This window comes from Pipistrellus hanaki, assembly GCF_964339955.1.
Source record: "Pipistrellus hanaki genome assembly, chromosome: 16".
In the NCBI taxonomy this organism is placed as follows: domain Eukaryota; kingdom Metazoa; phylum Chordata; class Mammalia; order Chiroptera; family Vespertilionidae; genus Pipistrellus; species Pipistrellus hanaki.
In genome coordinates this window covers 18,448,944-18,476,858 of record NC_140518.1, presented here as the reverse complement: position 1 = coordinate 18,476,858, position 27,915 = coordinate 18,448,944, and the positions used below count along the sequence as shown (strand labels likewise).

Genomic DNA, 27,915 nt, shown 5'->3' with positions numbered 1-27,915 from the left:
GTGGGCTGTCTGAGGAGGTGGGACTCCGTGAGGAGCGGGATTCGGTGCTACAGTGCTCCTGGCTCTCCTGAGCGAACCCAGGGCCCCGGTGTGGACGCTGGGACCAGGATGTCTGCGGGGATGTGCCGTGCCCCTGGTCCCCAACCGCGCCCTCGGGTGGAGGTTCTGCGAGGGAAGGCGCGGTTTTCCACCGCCCCCTCTCCGGCTCCCAGACCAGAAAAGGGCCCCAGGGGAGGAAGCGCAAGTCCACGGCCCGCCCCGTTGCGTCCCACCCACGGCGTCCCCTCCCCTCCCCTCCCCTCCGGCTGCGGGGCAAGCCGCCCGGGGCAAGCCGCTCGGTGTGGGGCGGGCGGAGCGGCGGCGGGCGGACGAGATGCGGGCGCAGCGGCTCTGGGCCGCGGTGCGGGTGCTGGTGCTGGGGGCGCTGGCGGGCGTCGGCGCCGCAGGTGAGTGAGCTCCGGCGCCGGACGCCGCTGCCCGGGGACCGCGCCGGGCGCCCCGGAGTCTGCAGCTTTGAGCGGGGAAGCCCGGCGGCTCCCGGCGTGCGCGGGGCCAGGCTGGGGTCGGCGCAGCCCGGAGCCCCCGTGGGGACCGTCCCGGCCGCGGAGGGCCAGGGTGATGGGCTACGTCGGGGACGGTCCTCCGGACGCGGGAGGCTTTAGCCGGGAGAGGCGCCGCTCCGGGCGGCCTCGGGTGCGCGATGCGCGTGGAGCCCCGCGGGCAGCCGGGCCGCGCTCCTCGCAGGTGACCGGCCCGCGGGGCGGGGGCTGCGGCTGCCCCGGCGGTTCCCGCGCGTCGGCGGGTCCGGAGGTTACGGTTTCTCCGAGGAGAGGATGAGCGCGCGGGTTTGCCAGTTACTCGGCATTCCTCTTTTTCCTTGTGTTGGACTTCTCCCAAGTTTTACTTTTCTTTTTTCTTTCTTTCCTTTTTTTTTTTTTTTTTTTTTTTTTAAATTTGGTGGCTCCCCGCGGGAGCGATTCGGAGGGATGAAGACTCTGCCTCCTACAGTTCCCGGGGTGGCAGCGATGGGACAGAACCCGCTGCTCCGGGACAGACCGCGCATCCGAAGTGTCTCCAGTGCAGGCGGGAGCCACGCCAAGGGTCCCTGCCGCTGGCCTGGCTCCCCGGCTTTGTCTCTCCTGCTGCCGCACACACCAAAGGCGGCCAAGGCAGCTGGCATGGGGCGGCATCGGTGCTGGGGAGCCGATGGGGAGGTGCGGAGGGCGGGGGCGGCGAGCACAGCGCAGCCTCCGGTGCTGCCCTCGGTTCTGCCAGAGCCCCGCTGACCTTCACAGAGAAAACTCTGGCTCCTAGTCCTCTGGGTGTTCCCGTGCAGAGGAGTTACAAGTGTTCGTTTATGTGCTTTCAATGAAGGGAGTGGTACTTCTTGTAACAATTTAGATCCTGCAGAAAGTACTGTGTGTTTTTAAATACTCACCCAAGGATATTCCTCTCCCCCCTCCCCCCAATTGATTTTAGAGAGAGTGGAAGGGAGAGGGAAAGTCAGAGAGAAATACTGATGTGAGAGATACACATTACATTAACCTGCATACACATACGCCCTTGACCAGGGCCTGGGCCATTGACCGAAATCAACCCAGGACCCTTTGGTCTGCAGGCCGACCCTCTATCCACTGAGCCAAACGGCTAGGGCAAAAGTACTTATTTTTTTAAGTAAGATTTATTGATAAGTTCATTTAAAAAAATAGCTATTCAAAAATACTTTGATGGAAAAAAAATGCTTTGATGACTACCTTCAAGAAGTGTGTGTATAGCCCTAGCTGGTATGGCTCAGTGGATAGAGCATCAGCCTGCAGGGTCCCAGGTTAGATTCCTGTCAAGGGCATATGCTGGGTTGCAGGTTCGGTCCTCAGTAGGGGGCGTGCAGGAGGAAGCCAATCAATGATTCTCTCATCATTGATGTTTCTCTCTCTCTCTCTCTCTCTCTCTCTCTCTCTCTCTCTCTCTCTTCCTCTCTGAAATCAATACAAATATATTTAAAAAAAAAAAAAAGAGAAGTATGTGTATAAAAGGTTATACAGGACAAGGCATCAATATCTTTTTAAAAAATTACATATGATTGACAGACACAAGTACCTATATCCTATATAATAAAATCCTAATATGCAAATCGACCAAACAGCAGAACAAACTGTCATTATGACACACACTGACCACTGTGGGGCAGGTGCTCAACACAGAAGCTCAGCCAGAAGCCAGGCTCACAGCTGGCGAGCCCAGCGGCAGTGGCAGGAGCCTTTTCTGTCTCTTGGCAGTGCTAAGGACACCTCGGGTTCTGTCGAGGGGAGCAGGCCTAAGCCGGCAATCAGACATCCCGGAGGGGTCCCGGACTGCAAGAGGGCACAGGCCCGGCTGAGGGACCCCCTTTCCCCCAGTGCACGAATGTCGTGCACCAGGCCTCTAGTAACATATAAGACTAGATATGTTTGGAGAAAAGTATACACCCATGACACCATCACCACATTCGGTGAATGATAATCTTCATGGAAGAGTTACAGATAATACAGAGGGGCCTAAGTTGTTACTGCTGAAGCTTCCCATGTGATGGAAGCACAAACAGGTCAACTGATATCTTCAGTCTGCAATGAGCAGCCTGCTGGCCATGGCACAGAGCTGTGATTCTCCAGGCTCTGCCCTGGGAGTTCTGAGAGCCGCTGGGAGTGGCTCAGATGCGGCCTGCTGTTGATGGGAGCAGTGGAGACATACAGAAGGGCAGCTCAGCTGTCTTTTATGGAGAACCTGCTTCTGTGAACTTAAACCATTTTTTCCTTTCTTTTCTTTTCACATCCGCAGCTTTCTGAATTTCTGGATGACTTCTGAGTCTAATCATTATATATATTTTTTAGTTTTAGAAGTAAGGTACCATAAGATAGAGAGAGCCTGGTGTGCTTCTTGGTTCGATGTTAGTGAAGATGAAAAGTGTATATGTTCTTCTGGTGTTTTTCTCTCCACCCCTCAACCTTAGTATGTCTTTTGTTGATCTGGTTTACACATTGTAATGATTCATATAGGATTCCACTGCATTGACATACCTACGTTTGCATTCAATATCCTGTAGGAGATCTGTTCGCAGATTTGTTATAATTTGGGTGATTTCAGCAGTGGTGACTGGTTGTGCCAATATAGTCCCAGACCCCCTTGGAGGCAGAGTAGAATAGTATTTAAAAGCATGGGTTCTAGAAGAAGATCTTCAAGTAATCGGCCCCCAGTGAAAGCAGATATTTTATATTTGGAACCCCTATGCTCTTAGTAGTAAACACTATCTGTGGCCAGGTTGCAGGCATCATCAGATCCTGGGGAAGCAGGTGGTGGGGTGAGAATAGGAGAGTTATGTTGGGACACACATTTTTGAAGGGACACGAAAGAGCTGGGTGTGGGTGGCAAAGAGACGCTCCAGAATAGTAGGGTCTTGTTTGAGGGTAGAATTGAACTTTGGAACTTATGTTCAGAAGTGACCTTTTCAGCATCACCCAAGAAGTATTGGGTTTTGTGGCTTCGCCATATGTAGGTCTTTATTCTAATTTGGGATCCCATGGGTAAGTTTTATTTGCTATCATCATCTAAACTTATTGGTTCTGAGCTGGGGTGCTGATTTCTCCTTCTAATCTTGTATCTTGGAAACTCTACAATGGAGCCCTGTGCAGCAATTCTCAGGGCCCGGAGAGACATGGGAGGAAAGCTTGTTGGCTGCGGAAAGGGACAGCTATGCTTAAAGCCAGTCAGATGTGGGTTTAATTCTTGATTTCAACTCTTGTTGGCTGTGTGACCTTGGGCAAGTCACTTAATCTCTTGAATCCTCAGTTTCCTCATCTGTAAACTGGAGGAAACAGTATTTCTATGATTGTGCCAATTAAATGAGAAAAGGCACAAAATAAGCATTTAATAAATGGCAGCTACTGTTGTCATTGTTCTTGCTATCCATGCTATCTACTATGTACTGGAGGCAAGAGCTGTCACTGCTTCATGAGTGTGTGCAATCCAAGCTCCCAGAATGAGACCGATGGGGTCCTCCCCCCACACTTATGGAGCAAGGGATCCCTTTTGATTTCAACCCATTCGCTGTTGGTGGCTTGGCATATCTCAGCCATTCCGTCTCAACAAGAACCCGCCGAAGAGGCTAAGAAAGAGAGAGGCTTATTCATTTGCTTTGTCCATGAGAAAACCTTAAATTCTGTCTCTGGGTGAAGAGAACAGGAAAGGTTTTCCATGAGATTTCAGGTTCCATGAGGAGGAGGACATGTCTGTTTGGTCAACTTATTTTTGGTCCAATGCCTGGCACTTAGGCAGCAACATAAATACCATGAATGCTAGGAAAAGGCATCTAGTGATGTGCCTCACTTTCAGAAACTCAATATTTGCGTATCTGCATTCGTTCACAGAAGACCCTCAAGTGCTCCATCTGGACATTTGTCGAATACAGCCAAGACCATGAATTCTTGGCACATTTGAACCTTTGCACTCTTGCACCATTTAGACCTCTGATCTGAGGGTGCTGGAAAGTCAGGGGACCCTCTGAGAAGTGTCTGTTTCTCCCCCCAACCCCCACCTCCCTGGAGGAGACACATAAGAGGATGCCACTCTTCTTTATCTTTCTCAAAATTGTGAGTGTGGGTGACAGAGGTCTCCTGGGGACAACATAAGAGAGAGGCAGGGGGCAACAGTGAGGAGGGGAGTCTGGACATGACTTGGGAATTTCCTAATAGAAATTCCTCCTCTGCCACTCCCCATCCCGCTCGGGATCTCTGGTTATCATCCTCTTCAGCCCGAAGCATCTTCCGGGCCTCGCTGGCAGGAATAGTGAGAAAGCATGGCCACAGGAACCACAGCTCATGAATCAGCAGACAGATAATTAACTGGGGGAATGACGGAGCAGCTTTAGGGAGAAACCACTGGACTTGACCCAGCCCCCTCTGCTGCCCACAGAGCTGTCCTGCTGCTTTACCCCTTCACTCCTTCTCCCTTCTGAACCCTAACCCTTCCTGAGCGGGAAGATCACTGTGCCTGATGGAGCTTAGGTCACAAATGGACATGCAGGTGGGAGCAGGGAAATCACACTGACTATTCTCCTGGTGTAAAACGTCAGTATTTGTTTAAATGTGCAACTCTCCATGCACACAGCATCTCCAGGAACACTCATTTGTAAAATTTGAGTTTATTAAGGAATAATTTACATATATTAAAATTTATTCTTTTTAAGGTATAGCGTTCTATGAATTTTGACAAATGCACATTTAGGTAACCATCAGCATCATCGAGATATAGAATATTTCCATCACTCTAAACCAGTGATTTTCAACCTTTTTTATCTCATGGCACATATAAACTAATTATTAAAATTCTGCACCACACACAAAAAAAGTTATGTTTTTTTACCAACCTGAGGGGGGAAAAAAAAAAGGAATACATATTGACTCATTCACACTGAACAGCTGTTGTGTTGGTGGTTGTCATTTTTTTATACCTGAGGATATAAGTCAGTGCTCCTGACTAAGTAGTCAGGTATGGCATGTTTTAACAATTCTTGCGGCACACCAGTGTATCTGCCACAACACACCGGTTGAAAATTGCTGCCCTAAACAGTTCCCTTGAGTCCATTTGTCATCAGTTCCCTTTCCCCATCTTTAGTTCCTGGCAACCACTGATCTGTTTCCTGTCCTTATAATCCTGCTATTTGCAACACACACACACACACACACACACACACACACACACACACACACATATATATGCCTAAGCAACCATTACGACTCGCTGGTAGCTATGAGGTGCACTGACCACCAGGGTGGCAGACATTCAATGCAGGAGCTGCCCCTGGTGGTCCCACAGCCAACCTCCCATGGTCGGCCAACCTCCCACGGTCCCTCCCCACAGCTGGCTGGCCAACCTCCTGAAGTCCCTCCCCCCAGCCAGCCAACCTCCATGGTCCTTTCCCCTGGCCTGCTGGCCAGCCCTGATTGGGACTGGGCAAGATGGCCCCAATCACTGTCTGAGGGACCCCACCCATGCACAAATTCATGCACCGGGCCTCTAGCATCATATAAATGAAATCATACAGTATGTAGCCTTCCAAGTCTGGCTTCCTCGCTTATTAGTAGTGTGATAACATTTGAGTTTTCTTGGTTGGTGTTGCATGTATCAAAATGCTAAGAGTTTATCTGAGGCTACTTCATTTTCCTCAGGTGTTGAGATGGTTACCCTGAAAGCAGGAGAGTATATCCATCAAACCTGGATCCAATTTCCGATTTTTAAATTTTCTAATTGGGTAGATGCGTTTGGGCCATATAGATTAAGCCATTAGATTTCCCAAGTGCTAAGTAGTAATTCTTCAGGATATTGGAGAGAGTTTTGCAGCAACCAGCACTTTTATTATTCTTGGTCCTAAAAGCATTGGATAGTTTATGGCCAAATATGGTATTTCACAATCCTAGGATCCAGAAACTGTTAAGGTAAGCCTGGGGATATTCTACCTTAAAAAAAATTTTTTTTTTTTTTTTTTTGGTAGCATCTTTGAAAAATATTCCACTGTAAGTCTTCCTTCCTGCTTTCTGTCATGTTTCCACAAAAAGACTACTTTCCCTCCCTCTCAGCGTTTCTTAGTTCAGTTAGTAAAGATATTCGAACATTCAAGGAGAGAATGAGAGATATGTCCTCATTATAAGAAAGTCAAACATTGGAGAGTAAAATGGCTGCTTCCCATCTAATTCTATTCTCCCATAATGTCCACTATTTTTTTAAAAATATATTTTATTGATTTTGTACAGAGAGGAAGGGAGAGAGATACAGAGTTAGAAACATCGATGAGAGAGAGTCATCGATCAGCTGCCTCTTGCACACCCCCCACTGGGGACGTGCCCGCAACCAAGGTACATGCCCTTGACCGGAATAGAACCTGGGACCTTTCAGTCCCCAAGCCGAAGCTCTATCCATTGAGCCAAACCGGTTCCGGCCATAATGTCCACTATTGATAAGATGAGGTATTCAATTCAGATCTTTCCCTCTTGCACATATAATTCTCATGTGTATGTGTATTCCTTCATCTAAACTTGTGTTACTTTTTTTTTTTAACTTACAAAAGCTACTTCCTTTCATATAGAAAAAAATAACACTTCCATGTGAAAAGAACTGTGGGTCTGGAATTGAGAAATGTGTATTTGATTTGTGGCTCGGCAGGCTTTTTCATCATTTTGCTGTGTGACTTTGAACAAATCATCTTATCTCTGGGCCTCAGTCTTTTTTTTTTTTTTTTTTTTTTTAATCTTATTGATTTTTTACAGAGAGGAAGAGAGAGGGATAGAGAGTTAGAAACATCGATGAGAGAGAATCATCGATCAGCTGCCTCTTGCACACCCCTACTGGGGATGTGCCCGCAACCAAGGTACATGCCCTTGACCGGAATAGAACCCGGGACCTTTCAGTCCGCAGACCGACGCTCTATCCACTGAGCCAAACCGGTTTTGGCTGGGCCTCAGTCTTTTTGTGTCTCAGGAGCTGAAAAGTTGGCAAAGGAGATGAAGGGAGAGACTTTGGTTTGCTCTTGCCCCTCCCCACCATTAGCTGGAGAAGTTTTCCCTTTAATTGATTAATAATGTGGAATTCCATGTAAGAATTTTTGGAGGGAAAGAAGGAAGGTCTGCAGCTAAAAAACATGCTTGAAAAACTTCATTCTAAAAGAAAGCCGCAGATGTTTAGCAAAAGGCACATTTAGTAGCTATAAAAGTTCATGTGCTCAACTCTAATCCTCTTTGCTAGTGGAAGTCTTGAGTATATATAGTTATTTATCATTAATGTTATTTCTCAAACAGGATTGTCCATAATAGGATCATTGTCACTTAATAATATACACCAGGCATATTTTTATATCAGTTTATGGCTTGCCATTATTTATCCCAAGAGCTAAAATTCTAACCAGAAAGCATACCGTTACAGTGGTGCCTCGCATAAAGAACGCCTCGCACAGCGAACGCTGCACACAACGAACTTCATTTCATGATTCATACAACGAACTTCGTTTCACACAACGAAGTCGTCCGAGCTTCCACGACCGCTTTGCCCGAGCTTCCACGATCGCTGCCGATGTATTGCATCCTTCCGAGCAGGCACTGCAGGCAGTCATTAGTCACTGCGCTTAACTTAAGCACGTATCGCGGCAATCGTTCTTCATTACGAATTAAATCACGCACGTATCACGGCAGTCGTCCTTTTAAGTTAAACTCAATATTTTACCAATGCCCACTATCCGGATTCAGCTGAAGCAAACAGGATCAACGATCTTTACTCCGATACTCTTGTCCGTTATTTGCGGCAGATGTTGGAGAAAAGAGAAAAACAAACGACTTTGGACAGGTTTTTCATGAAACCATCGGCCAAAAAGCAGAAAATGGATGAAGATGTGCAAGATTCGGTAGACTCTACTTAGTCTGTCTTAAAATTAAAAAAATGTTTTTGTTTTTTTTTAAAATTATGTTTTTAGATGTATCTAAATAAAAATAATAACAAAAATTTATCTTTTTTTATGTCATCTTAGCATATTTTATGCTACAGAACGAATTATTTTTTTTAACATGTATTGTTATGGGAAAACGCGTTTCACATAACGAACTTTTCGCATAACAAACTTGCTCCTGGAACGAATTAAGTTCGTTGTGTGAGGCACCACTGTATATGGATATATCTGAATTTTTTTTTAAACCAATTCCCTGTTGGTAGACACTGAGATCATTCCCAATTATCTGCTACAACAAGTAAAACTGCAGGAGATATTCTTGTGCATTATTATGCCTTTTTGTTCATGTTTCTATAGGCTGATTTTTAAAAATAAAATCAATATATTTTATTGAATTTTTACAGAGAGCTAGAGAGAGGGAGAGAGAGCTAGAAACATTGATGAGAGAGAAACATCAATTAGCTGTCTTCTGCACACCCCCTATTGGGGATGTGCCCATAACCAAGGTACATGCCCTTGACTGGAATCGAACCTAGGACCCTTCAGTCTGCAGGCCAGTGCTCTATCCACTGAGCCAAACCAGTTAGGGCGGCTGATTTTCTTTTTTAACTAAAGCTGTTGGATCAAAGGACATGAATATTTTAGATTTTAATAGGTTCTGCCAAATTGTCCTCTCAATTTGCCTTCCTATCAAGACAGATTGGCAGCGAGGACTGGTGACAGCACCATTATCTGCTGTCCATACCCACAGATATGAGCTGGAGGAGAAAAAGTAGCGGAACCCGACAGCTGATTGCCAAGGTCACCAACAGGGCACTGCTGGGCTGGGTCTCAAATAGAGCTTGGTACAGGCTTGCCTCTTCTCTGTGCTGAGTGAATCAGATGGGAGGTGGGGCCTGTACTGATAAAATTTTCCAGAATTTGAGATGCAACATTTGAATCAAATATCAGAGTTAGACCACTGAGCATATGGAGAAAAGATAACCCTCATGCAGATTTGTGCAACCACTATGGGAAACAGTGTGGAGGTTCCTAAAAAAATTAAAAATAGAACGACCCAATGACCCAGTGATTCTACTTCTTGGGTATATATCCAAATAAACCCAAAACTCAAATTTGAAAGAATATATGCACCCCTATGTTCATTGCAGCATTATTACAATAGCCAAGCTATGTAAGAAAACCAAATGCCTACCAATAGACCAGTGAATAAGGAAGATGTGGTACATATATACAATGGAATATTACTAGACCATAAAAAGAACAAAATCTTACCATTTGCAACAGCCTGGATGGACTTAGTGGGTATTATGCTAAGTGAAATAAGTGAGTCAGAGAAAGACAAATACCATGATTTCACTTATTTGTGGAACCCAAAGAACAATATAAGTGAATAAACAAAACAGAAACAGACTCATAGATACAGAGGACAGACTGATGGTTGCCGGACACAGGGAGGATTGGGGGACTGGGTGAAAAAGGTGAAGGTATTGAGAAGTACAGATTGGGAGTTGCAAAATAGTCATGGTGATGAAACGTACAGCAAAGGGAATATAGTCAATAATTGTAATAACTTTATATGATGTCAGTTGGGTACTGGGAATACCAGGGGACCACTTTGTAAAGTATATGATTGTCTAACCACTATTGCTACCCACCTGAAACTAATACAAAATAATATTGAATGTAAACTGTAATTGGAAAAAAAGAAAGAAAAACTACAATCGTTAAGCCAGTAGGAAGAAATGGACACATGTGCATTGTCTGAGGGGTCTTGGGCCCTGGGAGGCTAGACCTCCTAGATTCCTAGTCACCCTGTTGATGCTTTCTGGATGGCAAATAAACTTAAAGAGCTGGCAGGACCTTGAAGATCATTGAATTGAACACCCTTTATTTTACCGAGAGGCAAAAAGGGAGGCCCTGCCCTAGCTGATTTGGCTAGGTGAGTAGAGCATTGGACTGTGGACTGAAGGGTCCCTGGTTCGATTCCAGCCAAGGGCACATGCTTGGGTAGCGAGCTGGATCCCCAGTGTGGGGCGTGCAGGAGGCAAACAATCAATGATTCTCTCTCATAATTGATGTTTCTCTCTCTCTCCCTCTCCCAAATAATTTAAAAAATTTATATATATATATATATATACTTTTTTTAAAGGGAGGCCCTGAGGGTGAAGTGACAATTAATTCAGTGGCATTGGTGTGGTCTATCTCTGGGGACTCCTGTCTTCTGACTAGTGATTTCTCCCCTATATCCTATTACAGACAAAGCACTTTTCTTTTGTCTGACCCTGAGATGGAGGGCAGTGGATGAGCAGGAAGTGATTATCATAAAGGCAAGGAGGAAAGAAACCAACACTTACTGAGCATCCACTTTATGTTATCTCATTTAAACCTAACCACTCATGACAGAAGTATTCTGCCCATATTTGGGAGCGTGGGGGGAAGGAAGCAGAGGCTTAGGGTCTCCAGTGCATTGCTGATATGGTGGGTTAGACTTGTTAAAGTCCAGGGAACAGTGATAAGTTCTTGAATAGGGATGTCACCAAGAATCAGAGCCCCTGGACTAGAGAGAGCGTGAAGGGGTGTGCCTGAGGTCACACAGCTTTCGATGGTAAAAGCGGCTTTAGGTCTGTCCTGCTTGCTGGTCTGCATGCTTTCTGCGCTGTTCCCACTGTCCCATGATAACAGTGTTTATTGTTTTACAACCCCTGCCCTTACAGTGTTTCCCAGAGGTTGGGTGTTAATTTAAATCACAGCCATCCAGAAGACAGGATGCTATCTGGGGGTGGGGTTCATGGAGTGTTAAGGACGATAACCAGACATGACCTGGCTTTACATGGGCAGGGTCTACTGGCTAAAGGGTCAGTGAAAAGGTATGACCAGTGGATCAAAACATTTGAAATTTGTCCAAAGGGAGCAAAATTCTTCCCATCTTTCCATCATGCCCTGCAAGCCATTCATCAGCAAGTCCCCAGAATACAGCTGGGATCTGACCACACTATCGACACCATACCATTCCAATCCAAACCCCTGCCATCTGTTGGCTGGATTATTGTAACAGCTTCCCAATGGTCTCTTTCTGTTCTTGCTCCCTCTCAGTAACCAGGATAATTGTTCTCTGCTCACCTCCTCCAATGGCTTCCCACCACATGGAGCATGAAAGCTGCACTCCCCACCACAGCAATAGTTTCCTGACTGCTTCTCCAACCACCTCTCTGCCTCTCTCCTCCTTCCTCTTTCCTTCTACTATTTCTTTTTGACGTATTCTTATTGATTTCAGAGAGGAAGGGAGAGGGAGAGAGAGAGATAGAAACATCAATGATGAGAGAGAATCATTGATTGGCTGCCTCCTGCACACCCCATACTGGGGATGGAGCCTGCAACCTGGGCATGTGCTTTGGCCGGGAATCGAACCCTGACCTCCTGGTTCATAGGTCGATGCTCAACAAATAAGCCATGCCAGCCAGGCCCTACTATTTCTTTAAGAAGCTGAAGTCCATCTAGCTCTTGTCATAGTTCTTTTTCTGTAATGCTCATCCCCTAGATCAGTGGTCAACAAACTGCAGCTCTTGAGCCACATGTGGCTCGCAAGCCACGGTTTGCCGCTCTGTTGACTAATGAGTTTGCCGACCACTGCCCTAGATTGTTCCATGGCTTCCTTCAGTATATCACCTTGAGATGTTAACTCAGAGAGGCCTTTCCCGACCACATTTTCTGAAGGAGGCTTCCTCCTCTCAATGTCACTGTTCCTCTGTCTGGCCTTATTTTCTAAAGCATTTACCACTGTTTGAAATTGTACTTGTAGTTGTATATGTTTTTTGTTTTCATCTTCCTCACTAAAGTTTACAAGAATAGGAAGTTTGTTTAGTTCATCAATGTATTTTCAATGCCTAGGAGTGTGCTGGGCACAGTTAGATGCTCAATAAAAATTTGTTGAGTAAACAAATGAATGAATGAATGAGTGCTGCCACCATGACATATATGAGAAGAAAGGTGCAAAACTAACCACTTTTCCATTGTCCATAGGTGGGTTCACCATAGCAAAGTTCTCATTCCAGGCTGACTTTTCTCAATTATGCAGAGTATTGCAGGGCAGTGTTCCTCAAAAGCATGTCACATTTGCTATGGAAATGCAAATCCATTTGGCATTAGGTTCTTGGGGCTGCCAAAACTGGGTGGCTTAAGACGACAGAAATATATTCTCTCTGGAATCTGGAAATCTGAAATCAAGGTGTCAGCAAGGCCCCGCTCCCTTTGAGACTCTGGAGAGAATCCTTCTCGCATCTTCCTGTCTCTGGTGGTGGCTGGCAGTCTTTGAGTTCCTTGCCTTCCAGTTGCAACACTCCAATCTCTGCCTCTGCCATCACATGGCCTTCTCTTTTTCTGTCTCTCTCTTCAGGTGGTGTTTTCCTTTTATAAGGACATTAGTCCTGTTGGATTAGGGCCTTCCCCAATGATTTCACCTTGGTTACATCTCCAAGGACCTTATTTCCAAAAAATGTCACAATCATAGGTACTTTCACACATCTTTTTGGGGGATACAGTTCAACCCATAACATATTTTAATATCAGTGAAGGCAAATTATACAAATGCCTTCTAATGTTGAAGACCATATTGAATTGGCTCTGATATACTTAAAAAAGACATTTAAAATCTCTAAAATGGGGACATCCTTCATGGTAGTTTGGATTTCCTACTGCTTTGAGCGATGTTTCCTGGAGAGCTTTCTGCTCAGAGCACGGAGGTCTGTGTCACCTGGAACTCCCCCTGCCTGTCTCCTTCTCCTTCCTTGTGTTACTGAGCTGCTGCTCCATTGAATGAAAGAACCAAAATAAAGTAATCTTTCGTAGCAAATTGCTCTAGAGAAGCCACTTGTGCACCCATAAGGCAGTTAGCATGAGATGCTTTGTTTTTGGATGACTCACCCAGCCAGGTGACTGCCCTGGAAGATCAGGCACTGCCTGAGTCACCCTGTGTCCCCATGGACCTAATCAGTGATGAGCCAAAAGTCAGTGGCAGGGCTGGGGACCCAGGCCAGAACTCTCTGGCAGACAGTAAGAGAGATATCCCTAGTGTTTACAGTACGAATCATCCTCCCTCCCCACTAACACGTCTCCCTCTGGCAGCCCTCTCCTCAAGTCCCTTGGCCCCACGAGGGTGGCCCGTTTCTGCATTCTGACATCCTGTCTGCCTCATTGGACAGCGTGTCCTCAAAATAGCTCTCATTGACGCATTATGACTTCCACCAGTTCCCACTCCCTTCCTTGTTTTTCTTTTTTTCTCCCTTTTTTTATCACCCTTTGTCTCTTCTCTAGTTCTGTGAATGGTGCTGAGGTGCCAAACCATACTTTTCTACTACTTTCCAGGCAAGCTTCTTGGCTTCCCCGAGTCTATTGTTTCTAACTGGCCTGCTCTGCTTGGCCATCTCTCCTAGCTTGGATTTTTGAACACCCAACATTCCTATCTCCATGTAGAAGCCAGATCTGAGGACTGATCATTGTCTTCTAGCCTGAGGCTTTCTGGCTCCATGCCTTCACTACCCCGGTGTTCAGGGTGTCCTGTGGAACTGTCTTTAGGAGAGGAAAAAAGAAAGTAAAACCTTCACCGGCCTGAAACAGCTCGGGCCACAGGATAAAACAGCAACAACAAAAACAATAGCGTCCAGTTGGTGTGGCTCAGTGGTTGAGCGTCAACCTATGAACCAGGAGGTCATGGTTCAATTCCCAGTCAGGGTGGTGTGTAGAGGCAGCTGATCAATAGGTCTCTCTCATCATTGATGTTTCTATCCCTCCCTTCCTTCCTCTCTGAAATAAAAAATATATGTATTTAAAAAAAATAGCAACTGTGAAAGCATTTGTTGAGTGCTTTCTCTGTGCCAGCCATTGTGCTCAGAGTTTGACAGAGATGGGTTCATTGAACCTTTTGATCACCCTGTGAGGACCAGGGCCAGTCCCCCTTGTTTCCCTGCTCTGGCTAACCTGTTAGAGAGGAAAGGGGTAGAAGGAGTTGTTTGTTTTTGGCGATGACAGAGTTCTGATGAAGATTCCCTCTTCTCCAGCAGGGCTGAGTGTGGGCCCCGGAGGCCGAACAGGAACATGGGCCTTATGAATGACTGGAAACAGAGGCCCAAACTCCTTCCACATGTTCAGGAGGGAGGGGCGGCTTCAGAACAGCAGCTCATTGAATCAACATGGCTCAGGCACAGAGAGTCTGATGAGTCAATCACTCTCAGCCACTGCATTCCAGGAACTCGCCCTTGATGGCAGACCTTGGGGGGGGGGGGTATTGGGGGTGGTTGTTATTGGTTCCCATGAAATCAACCTGTGATTCATTAAAAGGAGATATAAAAGGGGAACTGGGCAGCCATCACTCCCAAGACATAACTTCCTAAAGAACAAATCCCAGGAGCACTTCATCCTCCGAGGTCAGGGACTGCCCATGCACAAGGAGGGGTCTCGCTGTTATTTATTTCACATCTGAGGAGGCTTTCCATTGTGGCTGCAAGTCAAAGGCTTATAGGGACATGCTGAGTTGAGAATGAATAGGTAGATGTATAGACTGGGAAAAATTTTTTCAAAAGTAAATTGACAGTGTACTCCACCGTCACGTCCTTTTAACTCTTCACGTGGTCTCCTTTCCCCAGTGAAAACCAATGGCATTTATGTCCAGAATTACCCTTCTGGATGCTAATCCCATTGCAAACTTCAAAACGGGAAGCAGATTCCTAAAATAGTCCAGGCTATGCTCCTCTCAGAACTCTTCCAATAAGCCGGGGCTGGGTTCACATCTGGCTGGAGAAAGAGCAATTGTGACTCAAGATTGGGTAAGGTTCTGCAAGGCAATAAACCCTAACCTTTGCGGATCCTCTTCCCTACCAGGCAGAAATCATTTGCTTTGCTGCTGGGTAAGAATCATATCCCTTGTTCTCATCGAGAATCATTTCCATTGTTATTCATTTTCTATAAGTGAACCTCTACTCTTAAAGAGTTGCATTCTAATTGATCAAAGTCAAATAAAGGTAGAAAGTCAGATAATCCCTAAGCATAACCCTAACCCTAGGTGTATCTATTAGTCAACACCCTGACTTATATTGGAAGGGCACCCAGTATTCCCTTTACCTATTTCCAAATTTTGGATAATTTTTCTTAACACTTCTCTCTCTCTCTCTCTCTCTCTCTCTCTCTCTCTCTCTCTCTCTCTCTCTCTCTGTGTGTGTGTGTGTGTGTGTGTGTGTGTGTATAAAATAGTGTGACTGAGACATTCAGCTTAATGAGAAGTTTTGGAGATAATAGGAAAACATCCCAACTGTCAAAATGGTTTCTCTTCAAGAGATTTGCTAGTCCCACCAGCTCGGGGCAAAGAGGCCACGTTGGCAAACTGGATAAAGGAACAGTCAGGAGAACTGGGGCATGGGGAAGCATGCGTTTTTCTCATTCGCTCCTTATATTGGAAAAGGGCGTTCCTGGGGCCCTGGAGGGTTCACCTGGCTGAGGCCGGGCTTACCTGAGCGAGGGAAGGCAAAGAGGATGGCGGCTTTCTGTCTAAGGAAAAGCCCCAGGTTTTCTTCCAGGCTGTGCTTCTCACAGCTATTTTGGGGCCTCTGTTTGTCCCTGCTCCTCCCTCACCCTGCTTTTCCTCCGTCCTTTAACAGTATGAAGACTGTTGACATTCCTCCTTACCTCAGTGAATTCTTGTACACATCCTGTGAGACAGATATTATCACTTAATAGAGGTTTTTGAGTTGCCCAAAGTCATGACACAGCTAGTTAGAAGAGCATTCAGAATTCAGGTACAGGCTTTTCAACTCCAAAATGCCATGTTCTTTCAGCTTGTATCAGTCAGCTTTTTCTAAAATTTCTGCAGTTCTCCCCAAGGCGTTCTATGCTTGGATCCAAAGATATATGTTTTGGGAAGTTTGATAAGATTCCAGACTTTTTTCTTTTTCCTGGTAGGCCGATGGGGTCTTGTCATGGCCAGCCCAGCCCAGCCCCCCAATATTTAGGTTGCATGTTAATGTTAGTGCATCAGGGCTTTGGAGCCCCTGTGTAACGGCCGTGAATGTATCATCGGGATAATTGGAGAAAGGACACATTGCCGTTGCTCTGGACCTCAGATTTTCATTTGCACAGTGTAGGTGTCAAACCAGTTGCTAATTCAAACCTTTCCATCACTTATGAGCTGACCCTTCGGTCCATGGCTCAGCCTTGCTCCATCACCTGCCATCACTGTGGCCTCATCAGTGGTGGTCAGTGATGAGTTTCTCCTGAACTTCCTCATCCTTCTTCTTATCAAACAGCATATATTTGGTAAATGTCTGTGGCCCGGTTAGGGTGAGTATGTGTGCATCTGAGAGCTGTAAACCTGGGCATCTGGGGAAATTGGGAAGGATGGGGCAGATCCGTTACTTTACCAAGTCAGATCAGGGTTAATGCCTTCGTCTCTCTGTTGCAGGACCGAACATCTGTACCACACGAGGCGTGAGCTCCTGCCAACAATGCCTGGCTGTGAGTCCCATGTGTGCCTGGTGCTCAGACCAGGTAAGGAGCAGACACTTAACCTTGCTTATTTCCCAGACTCAGCTGCTTTTGTGCAAGAACAGACCCACGGGAGACCTCCCTCCTAAATACACAGGCCCTTTGCCCCTTCTGCACAAAACTTGGGCGAAGCCTGCCCATTGATGGATGCTGAAGTGAGCTGTTATGGGGTGTGGCTGGGAAGGCAATCCAGGCTTTACCACATGGCTCGTGGCCTTGGTCAATTTGGTTGGTCCTCCTGGACTTGCTGTAGCCATTGCCACCCTTTACCACACTTTGCTTACTTCTTATCGGGGTGGAATATTCCACAGAAGTAGAGGCTCAGATCTCAAAAGGAAAGGTGGGAGAGGGTTATAGGTTCACCGGGGAAGCTGGCTTATAGATGTCCCATCATTTTTAAAAGGCAAATAAAAAAGGGTCTTATCCTTGTGTGGGGAGATGTTTCATCAGAAGGTATTTTCTTTTCCTCTCTGAGGATTGAGCCCCATGACTTTGCCTTTTCTCTCTCTCTCTCTTCCTTTTCTCCTTTTCCTCTCCCAGGTGTCAACGAGGGAAGGACCACTTTGATGAGGATGAGTGGGTGACAGGAAAGGGTTAGCTGTGTCTAGGCAGAGGGTTTGTTGTGTCTGGGGCCCTAGGGAATGAGTGTGTCTGGGGGAATGGCTGTGTTTGTGGCTGGGACAGGAATTCGGAGCTGGCAAGACCTATTTGATGTGTGTGTGTGTGTGTGTGTGTGTGTGTGTGTGTGTGTCTGTGTGTGTGTGTTTGTGTCTGGAAAGTTTCCAGTGATTACAGAGTTGGAGGCTGAGTCATTGGCCTGGCCCTGGCAGGTGGTTACCTGAACTCCCAGCCTGGCTGTATCTCAGTCATCTGAGGCTTACTCTCTATCACGACAGCATGTTCCTGCCCTTGGCAGTTTTTGGACTGCTCTAACCCAGGCTCTCATTCTATCTGTCTGCTTCTCTTCCCAACCTACTGAGTTTCCTAAAAAGGCAACTTCCTGACAGGCCGGTGGTGGCGGGGGTGGGTGTGTGGGAGTGGGAGGCTGTGTTTATGCCTCTACAAGGGGACTGACTGCCAAAGGCAGAGGCCAGCTCAACACACTGCTTTGGCCTGTGTGCAATTCAGCACGGGAACTGCTTCCAGAGGCAGCTGCCCAACATCTGGGCCACATTGACTTCATTTAGCAAATGAAGCATTCCCTGGGGCTGCGGGTGGGGGTGCAGAGAGGGGTGGGGGAGCTGTTCCCCTCCATTCTAAAGGCTCCCCACCCCTCTGGGCTGAGCTGGCTGCTCAAGTGTGATGTGGTCTCCTCCCTTCTCATTTGCCATATCCTTCTTCCCTCGGTCACCATCCTGACAGCATTACGTTTCCTTTACAAGGAAGTTGGAGTTCTGCAGCTGAATCCCGGAAGATGGGAGAGCTAGATGGGGAGGGTGCCTTATTGGATGGATGGCCTGAAGCTGGTTGGGGCAGTGGGTAGCCACGGGAGCAGTCCAGTTTCTTCCTCCCTTCTCCTCCCGCCCCTCCCCACCCCAAAACAAGAGAAAATGGAGACAACTATGGCCCAGAGGAGTCTGGGGGTAAAGAAAACATAATCTTTTTTTAAAAAAAGAAAGATATTTTTATTGATTTCAGAGAGGAAGAGAAAGATAGAAACATTAATGATGAGAGAGAATCATTGATCGGCTGCCTCCTGCACACCCCACACTGGGGATCCAGCCTACAACCCGGGTATGTGCCCTGACTGGGAATCGAACCCTGACCTCCTGGTTCATAGGTCGACACACAACCACTGAGTCATGCTGGCTGGGCAAGAAAACATATTCTTAGAGTGTCTGTCACCTTTCTTGATCTGCATAGGGACAAGCTGTGTAATTGAGATATGCTGCGGCTTGACCCAATGAAGCCCCTAGGATTCATAACCAGATTTCAGAGATGCAAATGCAGATTATTTATGGATGACCCTGGTGAATTTTGTCCCCTGGGAAAGACCAGGGGAGGGCAGGGTTTGAAGGTATAAGGTAAGATAAAAGCAAAAGGTAGGACCAGCCAAGGAATGGGGTGGGGGGGGTGGGGTGGGGGAGAGGTAATCAAAGAGGAAATGGGTACACTAGGACCAAAAGCAATTAATGAGGGGAGGAAGAAAGTCCAGTAAGATATTCTTTGGGAGAACGCAATATAAACAGGAAAGTGGGGGAGATCAAAGGTTTAGCGAATGACTACAACTATCTCTGAGCAAGAGGGAGAAGGGGAGGAGAGGAAGAGCGAGGGAAGAAGGGAAGAGGAGGGCTTGTGGGGAGGAGGAGAAGGAAGAGGAGGAGGAGGAGGAGGAGGAGGAGGAGGAGGAGGAGGAGGAGGATGATATGGGAGGAACCCCTTGTGAGACAAAACAGGTCAGCCAGGGAGGATTGGGAGGTGGGAATCCCAGGCTGTAACCTGAACATGGCTGTTGGTTTTCCCCTGAGGCTTCCGCTGCACAGGCCGAATTTAACTGCTGAAAGTGTCTTGGCTGTTGACTTAAAAAAAACCGAAAGTGAGCCGCGGGGCCATTTTGTACGTGATTTGTTGATTAGTTGATCCTGGAGAGCCCGCTGCTTCTGCCTCCCTACCTTGGCTGATGTAGGCAGGATTGGCAGAGGCTGAGAAAACAACTGGTTGGGCTCAGCATTCCCTTGGTCCTCGAGGACAGCAGCTCTGGGTGTGTATAGCAAGCCTTGGCCCCACAGTAGGAAAACACAGCTAATGTGGATGAGTGCAGAGTTTTGGGCCCGTCGCATAGGGTGTGTTCTTGAGGGTTGGAAACTGACATGGGTTGGGGTGGTGGACTGTCCTTGGACTGTGAATCTAGCAAAGAGGCCGGCCTCACACAGAGATTCAACTTGTGGTCTTGGCCTCCTTGGTGCCATGTTAGGACCTGAACCCTTTCAAACTTGTCTGGTGGTGAGAATTACCTGGGGTGTTGGTTAAGTATAAAGGTTCCCAGGATGGACCCTGTATGTATTGCATCAGCACGGGTTGTTATGATAGCAAGTTTGGCAAATACTGCTAATCAAAAAGGGTGATCGTTGGGGCCATGATGGGTCAGGTGGAGTTAAAGTTGCCAGATAAAATACAGGACACCCATTTAAGTTTTAATTAAAGAACTAAATAATCCTATATAATAAAGAGGTAATATACAAATTGACCATTACACCCTCACAAGATGGCTGCCTACAACCAGGCCATCAGGGGGTTAGTGAGGGACGACCAAATGACTGAACAAGCAGGCTGTGTGGGGTGACCAGGCTGGCAGGGGGGGCAGTTGGGGGCAATTAGGCTGGCAGGGGGAGCAGTGAGGGGTGACTAGGCCAGTGGGAGGGCAGTTAGGGGTGACCAGGTTGGTGGGGGTGCAGTTAGGGGCAACTAGGTTGGCAGAGGGGGGCAGTTGGGGGTTACCAGGTTGGCGGGTGGGGGGGGGGAGCAATTAGGAGTGACCAGGCTGGCAGGGAGAAGGCAGTTGGGGGTGACCAGGCCAGCAGGGGGGTGAAGTTAGGGGCGACCAGGCAGGCAGACAGGTGAGTGATCAGGAGCCAGGAGTCCAGGATTGTGAGGGGGATGTCTGACTGCCAGTTTAGGCCCAATCCCCAGCATTGGAAAGGGTGCAGGCTGGGCTGAGGGGACCCACCCCATGCATGAATTTCATGCACTGGGTCTCTAAATTTTAGTATAAGAATGTCCCAAGTAGCCCTGGGTGGTTTGGCTTGGTGGATAGAGAATCAGCCTTTGGACTGAGGGCTCTCAGGTTCAATTCCAGTTGAGGTCACATGCCGGGTTATGGGCCCAATCTCCAGTGTGGGCCCAATCCCCAATGGGATGTGCACGAAGCAGTCGATTGATGGGTCTCTCTCATCATTGATATTTCTCTCTCTCCCTCTCCTTCCTCTCTGAAATCAATAAAAATAAATAAATAAATAAATAAATAAATAAATAAATAAATAAATATAAAAAGAATGTCCAAAGTATTTGCTAACTTTAGCAATCCTGAGGTGGAGGGAAATACTAGGAATTTTTCAATAGTCCTGATTGCACATAGGAGTGGACCAGCTCACACTCAGCTTGACATCCAAGGATGAAGAAGAAGAATGGGTTTGGCTCCAGCAAAGTAGAAGAATCCAATAGGAATTACTTATGTTCTTCTCTGCATCCCTGGGGAAGGGCTTAGGCCAGTTTTCAATTCTTTTTATTCACTAACATAATTTCACTCTTCTCTGCTGCTTTTCTTTTCTTTCTGCTTTTTTGTTTGTTTTTAATCTGGAGGATAAATGTTTATCTGGAGAGTTTTGCTCTAACTTGTTACTGCAAAAAAAAAAAAAAGTAAGATATTAAAAGCGCTTCTCTCTCTGTAAAACAATAAGTGTGAATACTAATAATCATGAACTAAAATGCTTTCCTTTTCCCCTCCTCCTTTCTGTCTCCTGCAAACATCTCTTTTTTTGTACATTTGAGTGATTTCTTGTCCTCACTGGGTGTCCATCTAGAGAACAACGTTAATCTATTTGGGTTGGGTGTTTAGTAGCTCACTGGGGGGAAAATGAAGTACCAGCACATATTATGCTTTGTCCTCCAAGAACAGAGTTCACCACCATGGTAGTCGTTATAATGCTAATAGTGGGAAAGAGTCACCTTCTATTTGCATCGATTTGTTTATATATGTCATACCTAAAGGATTTCAGTAGGTTTGACTCATTTTGAGGTTTTTGTATTTTGGAAGCATTTCACATTCACAGCCTCCTTTTAATCTCCTGACCAACCCCGTGAGAGAGGTAGGGAAAGGACAGCTATTCATGCTCTACCTTCCCAATTTCCGAAATGGGATTCATGGAGAACGGGAGCAACAGCATGTGCCGCCCTCCCAGGAGAGGGAGGGAGTGCAGCCCACGCAGCACGTGGGCCAGAACCTCCCACCTCCCTGCTTCCATCTTCCTCTGGGTCCTGGTTATTTTTGTCCTTTTCGCGTCACATCCGGTGTCATTGGGAGCTGGAGCTTTCATAGTCCACCCTTCCTCCTCCTCTCTGAGTAACCTGGAGACATTCCTTCTATCCACTCAGCCTGGACGATTGAGAAAGGGAATGTTGGCCAGGCGTGTTGAGCTCACTGCCTTGGCATTCTTCTGGGCCAAGAGGCTCTCAGGGAGAGCAGAGCGTGGCTGAGGGGCAGGCCTGCTCTGGCCCTGACCTCTGATGTCAGTGACCGCAAAGGGGGAGACGGAGGCAGTCTTTGTTTCTTCGTGTTTACATTTCTAAGGAAAATTCATAACAAACCATAAGGACTGTCAGCAAGGCTTAGCACTTCAAGCCTTCCAGTGAGCACTGTCCCCTTAGAAAGTGGGGGTTCGGAAACCCTCCTCCAAACTCCACACGTTTCCTCTCTTCGCTGCTGCAGCGGGAAGATGCAGGATGGCCTTGCCGCTCGCATTCGGTGTCCTGGTCTCACCCTTCCCGCTCTCCTTCAGCATCTGTCTCAGCCCTGGAAAGGCCCGGCTCCTCCGTGCCTCTTGGTCTATGCAGTCATTGCCTTTTTTGGAAGGGTTTCTCCCTGGGGCTTAGCGGGCAGCTGCAGTCAGAGATAAGGTAGGAAGTTTTCTGAGCATAAAAGAGACTGCTTCCTGAGGGAGAAGCTCCGGGAGAGATGGGCAGGGGCAGCAAGAGGCGTTTGTGCACAAAAATGCGAACTGCTCATGAGCTCTGTCCTCTGTCATCCTGTCCTCGGCCAGAGCTGAGCGCAGGGAGGGGTTTTCTCTCAGACGCTTGGAAGATCTGTGCTGTCCCTGTGGGAACCTTTTGAGGCAGGAAGGTTAAGTCTTCTGCACTGTTTCCCATTGCCGATGTCATTTCTCAACTACATACCTGGGAGGAAGAAGGAAGATGCTGGCTTCTGAAAGCTCTCTTCACTTTTTTGCCTGGGCCAGGGTGGTCCTCATGCTGTTTGTCCTAGTCCTGTGGCCGGCAAACTGCGGCTCGCGAGCCACATGCGGCTCTTTGGCCCCTTGAGTGTGGTTCTTCCACAAAATATCACGGCCTGGGCGAGTCTGTTTTGAAGAAGTGGCGTTAGAAGAAGTTTAAGTTTAAAAAATTTGGCTCTCAAGAGAAATTTCAATCGTTGTACTGTTGATATTTGGCTCTGTTGACTGATGAGTTTGCTGACCACTGTCCTAATCCATTCAGGCTGCTGTAACAAAAATACCATGGCCTGGGTGGCTTACCAACTAACATTAATTTTTACAGTTCTGGAGGCTGAGAAGTCCAAGGTCAAGGTACCGTCTGCGTCATAGATGGCTGTTTTCTTGCTGCGTCTTCACATGGCAGAGGCCAGAGAGCTCTCGGGCTTGTTTTGAAGGGCACTGATCTCAGTCAACAGGGCTCCACCTCATGACCTAATCACCTACCAAAACCCCATCTCCTAATTCCTTCACCTCTAGGGTTAGGGTTTACTGATGAATTCTGGGTGGACACAGACATTCAGTGTGTAGCCCTATGGTGTTGTTCATCTCCCCGCCCACCTTGGGAAGCCATTCAGCCCATCAGAGGAGGGCTGGGCAGGAGAGGGAGGGAGACTTCTAGCATCATGAGGGGTTTTAGGCAATGGAGTCCTGAGTTTTAAAACATGGATAGCCCCTTGTGGCCCAATCCCTCTCCTGGAAATAGGGCCACCAGTCACCTGAGGGGCTGAAGAGGCAGAATGTTATCTATCCTTCCCCCACCTCCCACATCCTCATGTTGCATTCTGTTCCCTAGCTGGAGTGTTCTCTGCTGTGGATCTTCCTGGGCCCATCCTGTCCACAGCCCTGCTTCTCTGCCTGGGTTCTCACTCTCTGCAGAATGTAATGCCATTGATCCTTTTGTGAGGATAATTGCAGTCAGACAATCTCATTAGCGTCTCACTTCTGCCACTTCCTAGCTCTGTCACTTTGGGCAAGTCACTTAATTTCTTAGATTTCTTACTTGGAAGATTGGGTTCCTCATTTGTGAAGTCTCCCAGCCCCAGGTTCCTCACTTGTAACATGAAAATAGTTCCGGCATTACAGAACTGTAACCAGAAGGACCACAGTAACCCATGCAAAGTGCTTATCACAGTACCTGCCAAGCAGCTGGTGCTCAATAAACGTTCACACTAGTTGTTCTGGGATATCAGTATGACTTGTTCTGGGATATCAGTATGACTTCAACTGGAAGTGGTTGTGAGAGCAGTGGGTGGGGATTGAGGTTGGTTTGAGGGCTTGATGCCTAGATATTGTGAAATAGGTCCAGGGTGGGGTTTTCCAGATTTCCTGCCAGTTCCACCAGCCTGCCAAGAAGCCCCCATGGACTTGCGCCCACACAGTGTTGGCTAAATTTATTGAATGGCAGAACAGGAAGGGACTGAAAACACCAAGTCATCTAAGCCCCTTTGGAACAGGTGAGGAAACTGAGGCCAACTGGAGTGAAATGACTTATTTGAGGTCACATGCCTAGTTAGTGGCAGACCCTAGGGTTGAACCTATTTCCTGATTTCCAGTGTTCATTCCAATGCAGATAGATGTCCCCCGTTCAATACTCAGGTGTGTAAACACACACAGAGCTCCAGAGGGTGGGACACACACCAGGGTTTTTGGAAGGGTGATCAATAGGCTCTCTGTCCAGGGGGAGGGAGGAAGCTTAGAGTGATAGGATGGACTCTGGCCAATGGTCTGGCATCATGGGACTTGCCCAAGCTTGTGAAGCTTATTCAAAGTTAATTTATCCTGGGAATATTTACAGAGCATCTCATAATAATAGCTAACCTTCATTGATCACTTACCCTGTGGCAGGCACCATGCCTGCTTTGTCATATTTTGTCCTGCACAACATTCCTGTGAGGCTGGGGCTATTATTACCTGTTGGAAGCTGCCCATTGTCTCCACTAGCAGAGAGGTGTGGACAAGGAACCCGGAAGGCTGGTCAACCTGAAGCTCTGAAAGGTCAGAGCCAACCACCCACTGTCTAGTTGAGACAACGGTAGCTAAAGCAACATCCACCTTTTAGTTTCTTTTAGTTTTTTTCTTTTTAAAAAATATATTTTATTGTTGTTGTTTTTTTACAGAGAGGAAAGGAGTGAGATAGAGAGCTAGAAATGTCGATGAGAGAGAAACATCGACCAGCTGCCTCTTGCACACCCCCTGCCTCTTGCACACCCCCTACCGGGATGTGCCCACAACCAATGTACATGCCCCTGACCGGAATTGTACCCGGGACCCTTCAGTCCGCAGACCAACGCTCTACCGCTGAGCCAAACGGGTTTCAGCCCACCTTTTAGTTTTATGTAAATCCTTGCTGATTGGCTACCCGCCTAAAGGCTATGGGTGTATCCCATAGTTTTAATGAAAGGGATAGCAAGGCCGGAGCAGGGTGGAGTCCTTCCCCTTGAGTTGGGCTCCCACCTGGCCCCCAATATTTCCAAATTAATATTTTCTAGTCTCTTTCATTTGCGTGCGGCCTCCTCCACAGCCCGAACCTTGAACCTGAACCCTGAACCACGCGGGACTTGAAAGGGGCTCACTACAGTTATCTCCACGGCATAGCTGAGGAAACAAGATGTGGAGAGTGTGGGTGACTCATGCTAATAACCAGCGAGTAAGAGGCAATGCTGAGATATAGTCTCAGCCAATCTACTCCTGTGTGCTTAGCCCCTATTCTCTGCTGCTGCCCAGTACCTCTTCCCCCCTCACCTCTGTGGTAAGGCCTGGTTTGGGTGCTGGGAGTAGAAAAGGAACAGCCCCTTCCCTCATAGACCTCAGATCCTAGTCAGCGTCTTAAAGCTTCCAAACTGCTTTGACCTTGACCTCCAGAAAGAAATTGCGTATCATTATTTATTTTACATGTCGCACCCTACTCCCCAACATATAAATGTTTCATAAAACAATATTTACCTTTGCCATTTATGTACTTTCATACTTTCTGTTCTATTCTATTGCATTTTATTTGATAAATAGATGGTTGAGACCCACTCATTGATTTGCGGGACCCGCCGTGGGTTGCATTTCAGATTTTGAAAAGCAGCAGTTTAACAGGCACCATGTATTGGCTCTCTTCCTGGCTCCCAATCCACGAGACAGTACTCACCCAACCTTTCTGTTGCCTCAGTTCTCTCCTTGTATCACACGAGTTCATTTATGCTGGTTCAGCTCCAAAATGCTGGATAAGCTCTAGGCCTTTGGGAGGCAGCAGGGCCTGCTGGAGGCCGAGAGCCACCATGGCTCCAATTACAGGGCTGCTCCTTGGGCTCCTGTTTTACAGACCCTGAAGCAGGGCTCACCCCGCTGTAACCTGAAGGAGAATCTGCTGAAGGATAACTGTGCCCTGGAGTCCATCGAGTTTCCCCTCAGTGAGGTCCGCATCTTGGAGGCCAGGCCTCTTAGCGACAAGGGCTCTGGAGACAGTTCCCAAATCACTCAAGTCAGTCCCCAGAGGATTGCGCTCCGGCTCCGGCCAGGTAGGGATGGGCTCACTGTGGGGAGACACGGGTAGGTGCACACAGGGCACAAGGTGGAGGTCTGATCAGGAAGCCTTGGGGAAGTAACTCACAATGGTAATGAGGCGGGAAGAGAAGGGTGTGCGGAAAGGTGTGGGCAGGAGAATGGAAGAAAATGGAAGATGTTGGGACTTGGAGTCAGAAGATCAGAGTTTGAATCTTGACTCTCCCATATATTAGCTATTTGAACTTGGGCAAGTTATTCAACCCTTCTAACATAGTAGGGACTCAGAAATTGCATATCATTATTTATTTTGTTCCTTCTTTCCCCCAATGTCTATTTTGCCAAGCTTGCAGTTTTGTGTTGAGGCTCAAATGAGATATAAGATGAGAAAGCAATTTATAAACCCCCCTTTCTGGGCAGGGACATGGTGGCAAAGAGAAGCAGGAAACCCTCAGAGGCAGGAAGGATTAAGCTAAGAGACAGGCTTTTTGAACCATTGATTGTGACTTTTCTGACTAAATCAAGACTGTAAGAAAGCGCCTTCCATGCGTAAGTCATGTGGGTGCTATGAGGTTCAGCCCTTTCTAGAGTTTGAAGTGTAGTAACTGCCACAATTTCAATGACTCAAGGTGGTAGACTCTTGAGATCCAGAGGATTAGGCAGATTCGCACTTAGAGAAGGTAGAGCATATTAAAGTGGAAAACGTTAAAAATGGGAGGGTCAAGAGATTGGAAGGGGAAGGGGGAGAGGAGAGGGGACAGGGTTTTCAACTTTGGTTTGGTCAAGAAGTTTCTTAATCCTGTGTCCTTCCAAATCCATTTGTTAAGTCTTCGAGAGAGAAGAGGAGAAAAACTAATATCCTTCTGCCTTCCAGATGATTCGAAGAGTTTCTCCATCCAAGTCCGGCAGGTGGAGGATTACCCTGTGGACATCTACTACTTGATGGACCTGTCTTACTCCATGAAGGATGATCTGTCGAGCATTCAGAACTTGGGTACCAAGCTGGCCTCCCAGATGCGCAAGCTCACCAGTAACCTGCGGATTGGCTTTGGGGCCTTTGTGGACAAGCCTGCCTCACCATACATGTACATCTCCCCACCAGAGGCCCTCAAAAATCCCTGCTATGAGTAAGTCCTTCTGGAGATGCCAAGGCAGGGCATGGAGGCAAAGAATATAGGGCTAAGCGACCTTCAGAGGAAGAAAGGAGTCAGCTATGAGACAGGCTCTTAGAAGCATTGATTGTGACTTTTCTAATTAAAGAAAAATTTAAGGAAATCATAAGTAGATGTTTCTGGCTCTCTGTCCCTCTCTCTTACCCTCTGTAAAAAAATCAATAAAATATATATATTTAAAAAAGAAAAAACAAAAAGAAAAAAACAAAGAAACATCAATGAGAGAGAAACGTCGATCAGCTGTAGGGGATGTGCCTGCAACCAAGGTACATGC

General features: G+C 47.1%; 1 protein-coding gene across 1 annotated transcript in view; it reads left to right on the top strand.

Annotated features, from left to right (window-relative positions):
- Nucleotides 1–283: 283 nt before the first annotated feature.
- ITGB3 (integrin subunit beta 3) overlaps nt 284–27,915 on the top strand; it is a 52,729-nt gene continuing 25,097 nt past the window's right edge. The window contains exons 1-4 of the mRNA XM_084861719.1: nt 284–446; nt 16,914–16,999; nt 26,291–26,486; nt 27,344–27,596. Of these exons, the coding sequence (XP_084717845.1) occupies nt 374–446; nt 16,914–16,999; nt 26,291–26,486; nt 27,344–27,596 (608 nt within the window). The 5' untranslated portion in view covers nt 284–373. The remainder of the gene's footprint in view (nt 447–16,913; nt 17,000–26,290; nt 26,487–27,343; nt 27,597–27,915) is intronic.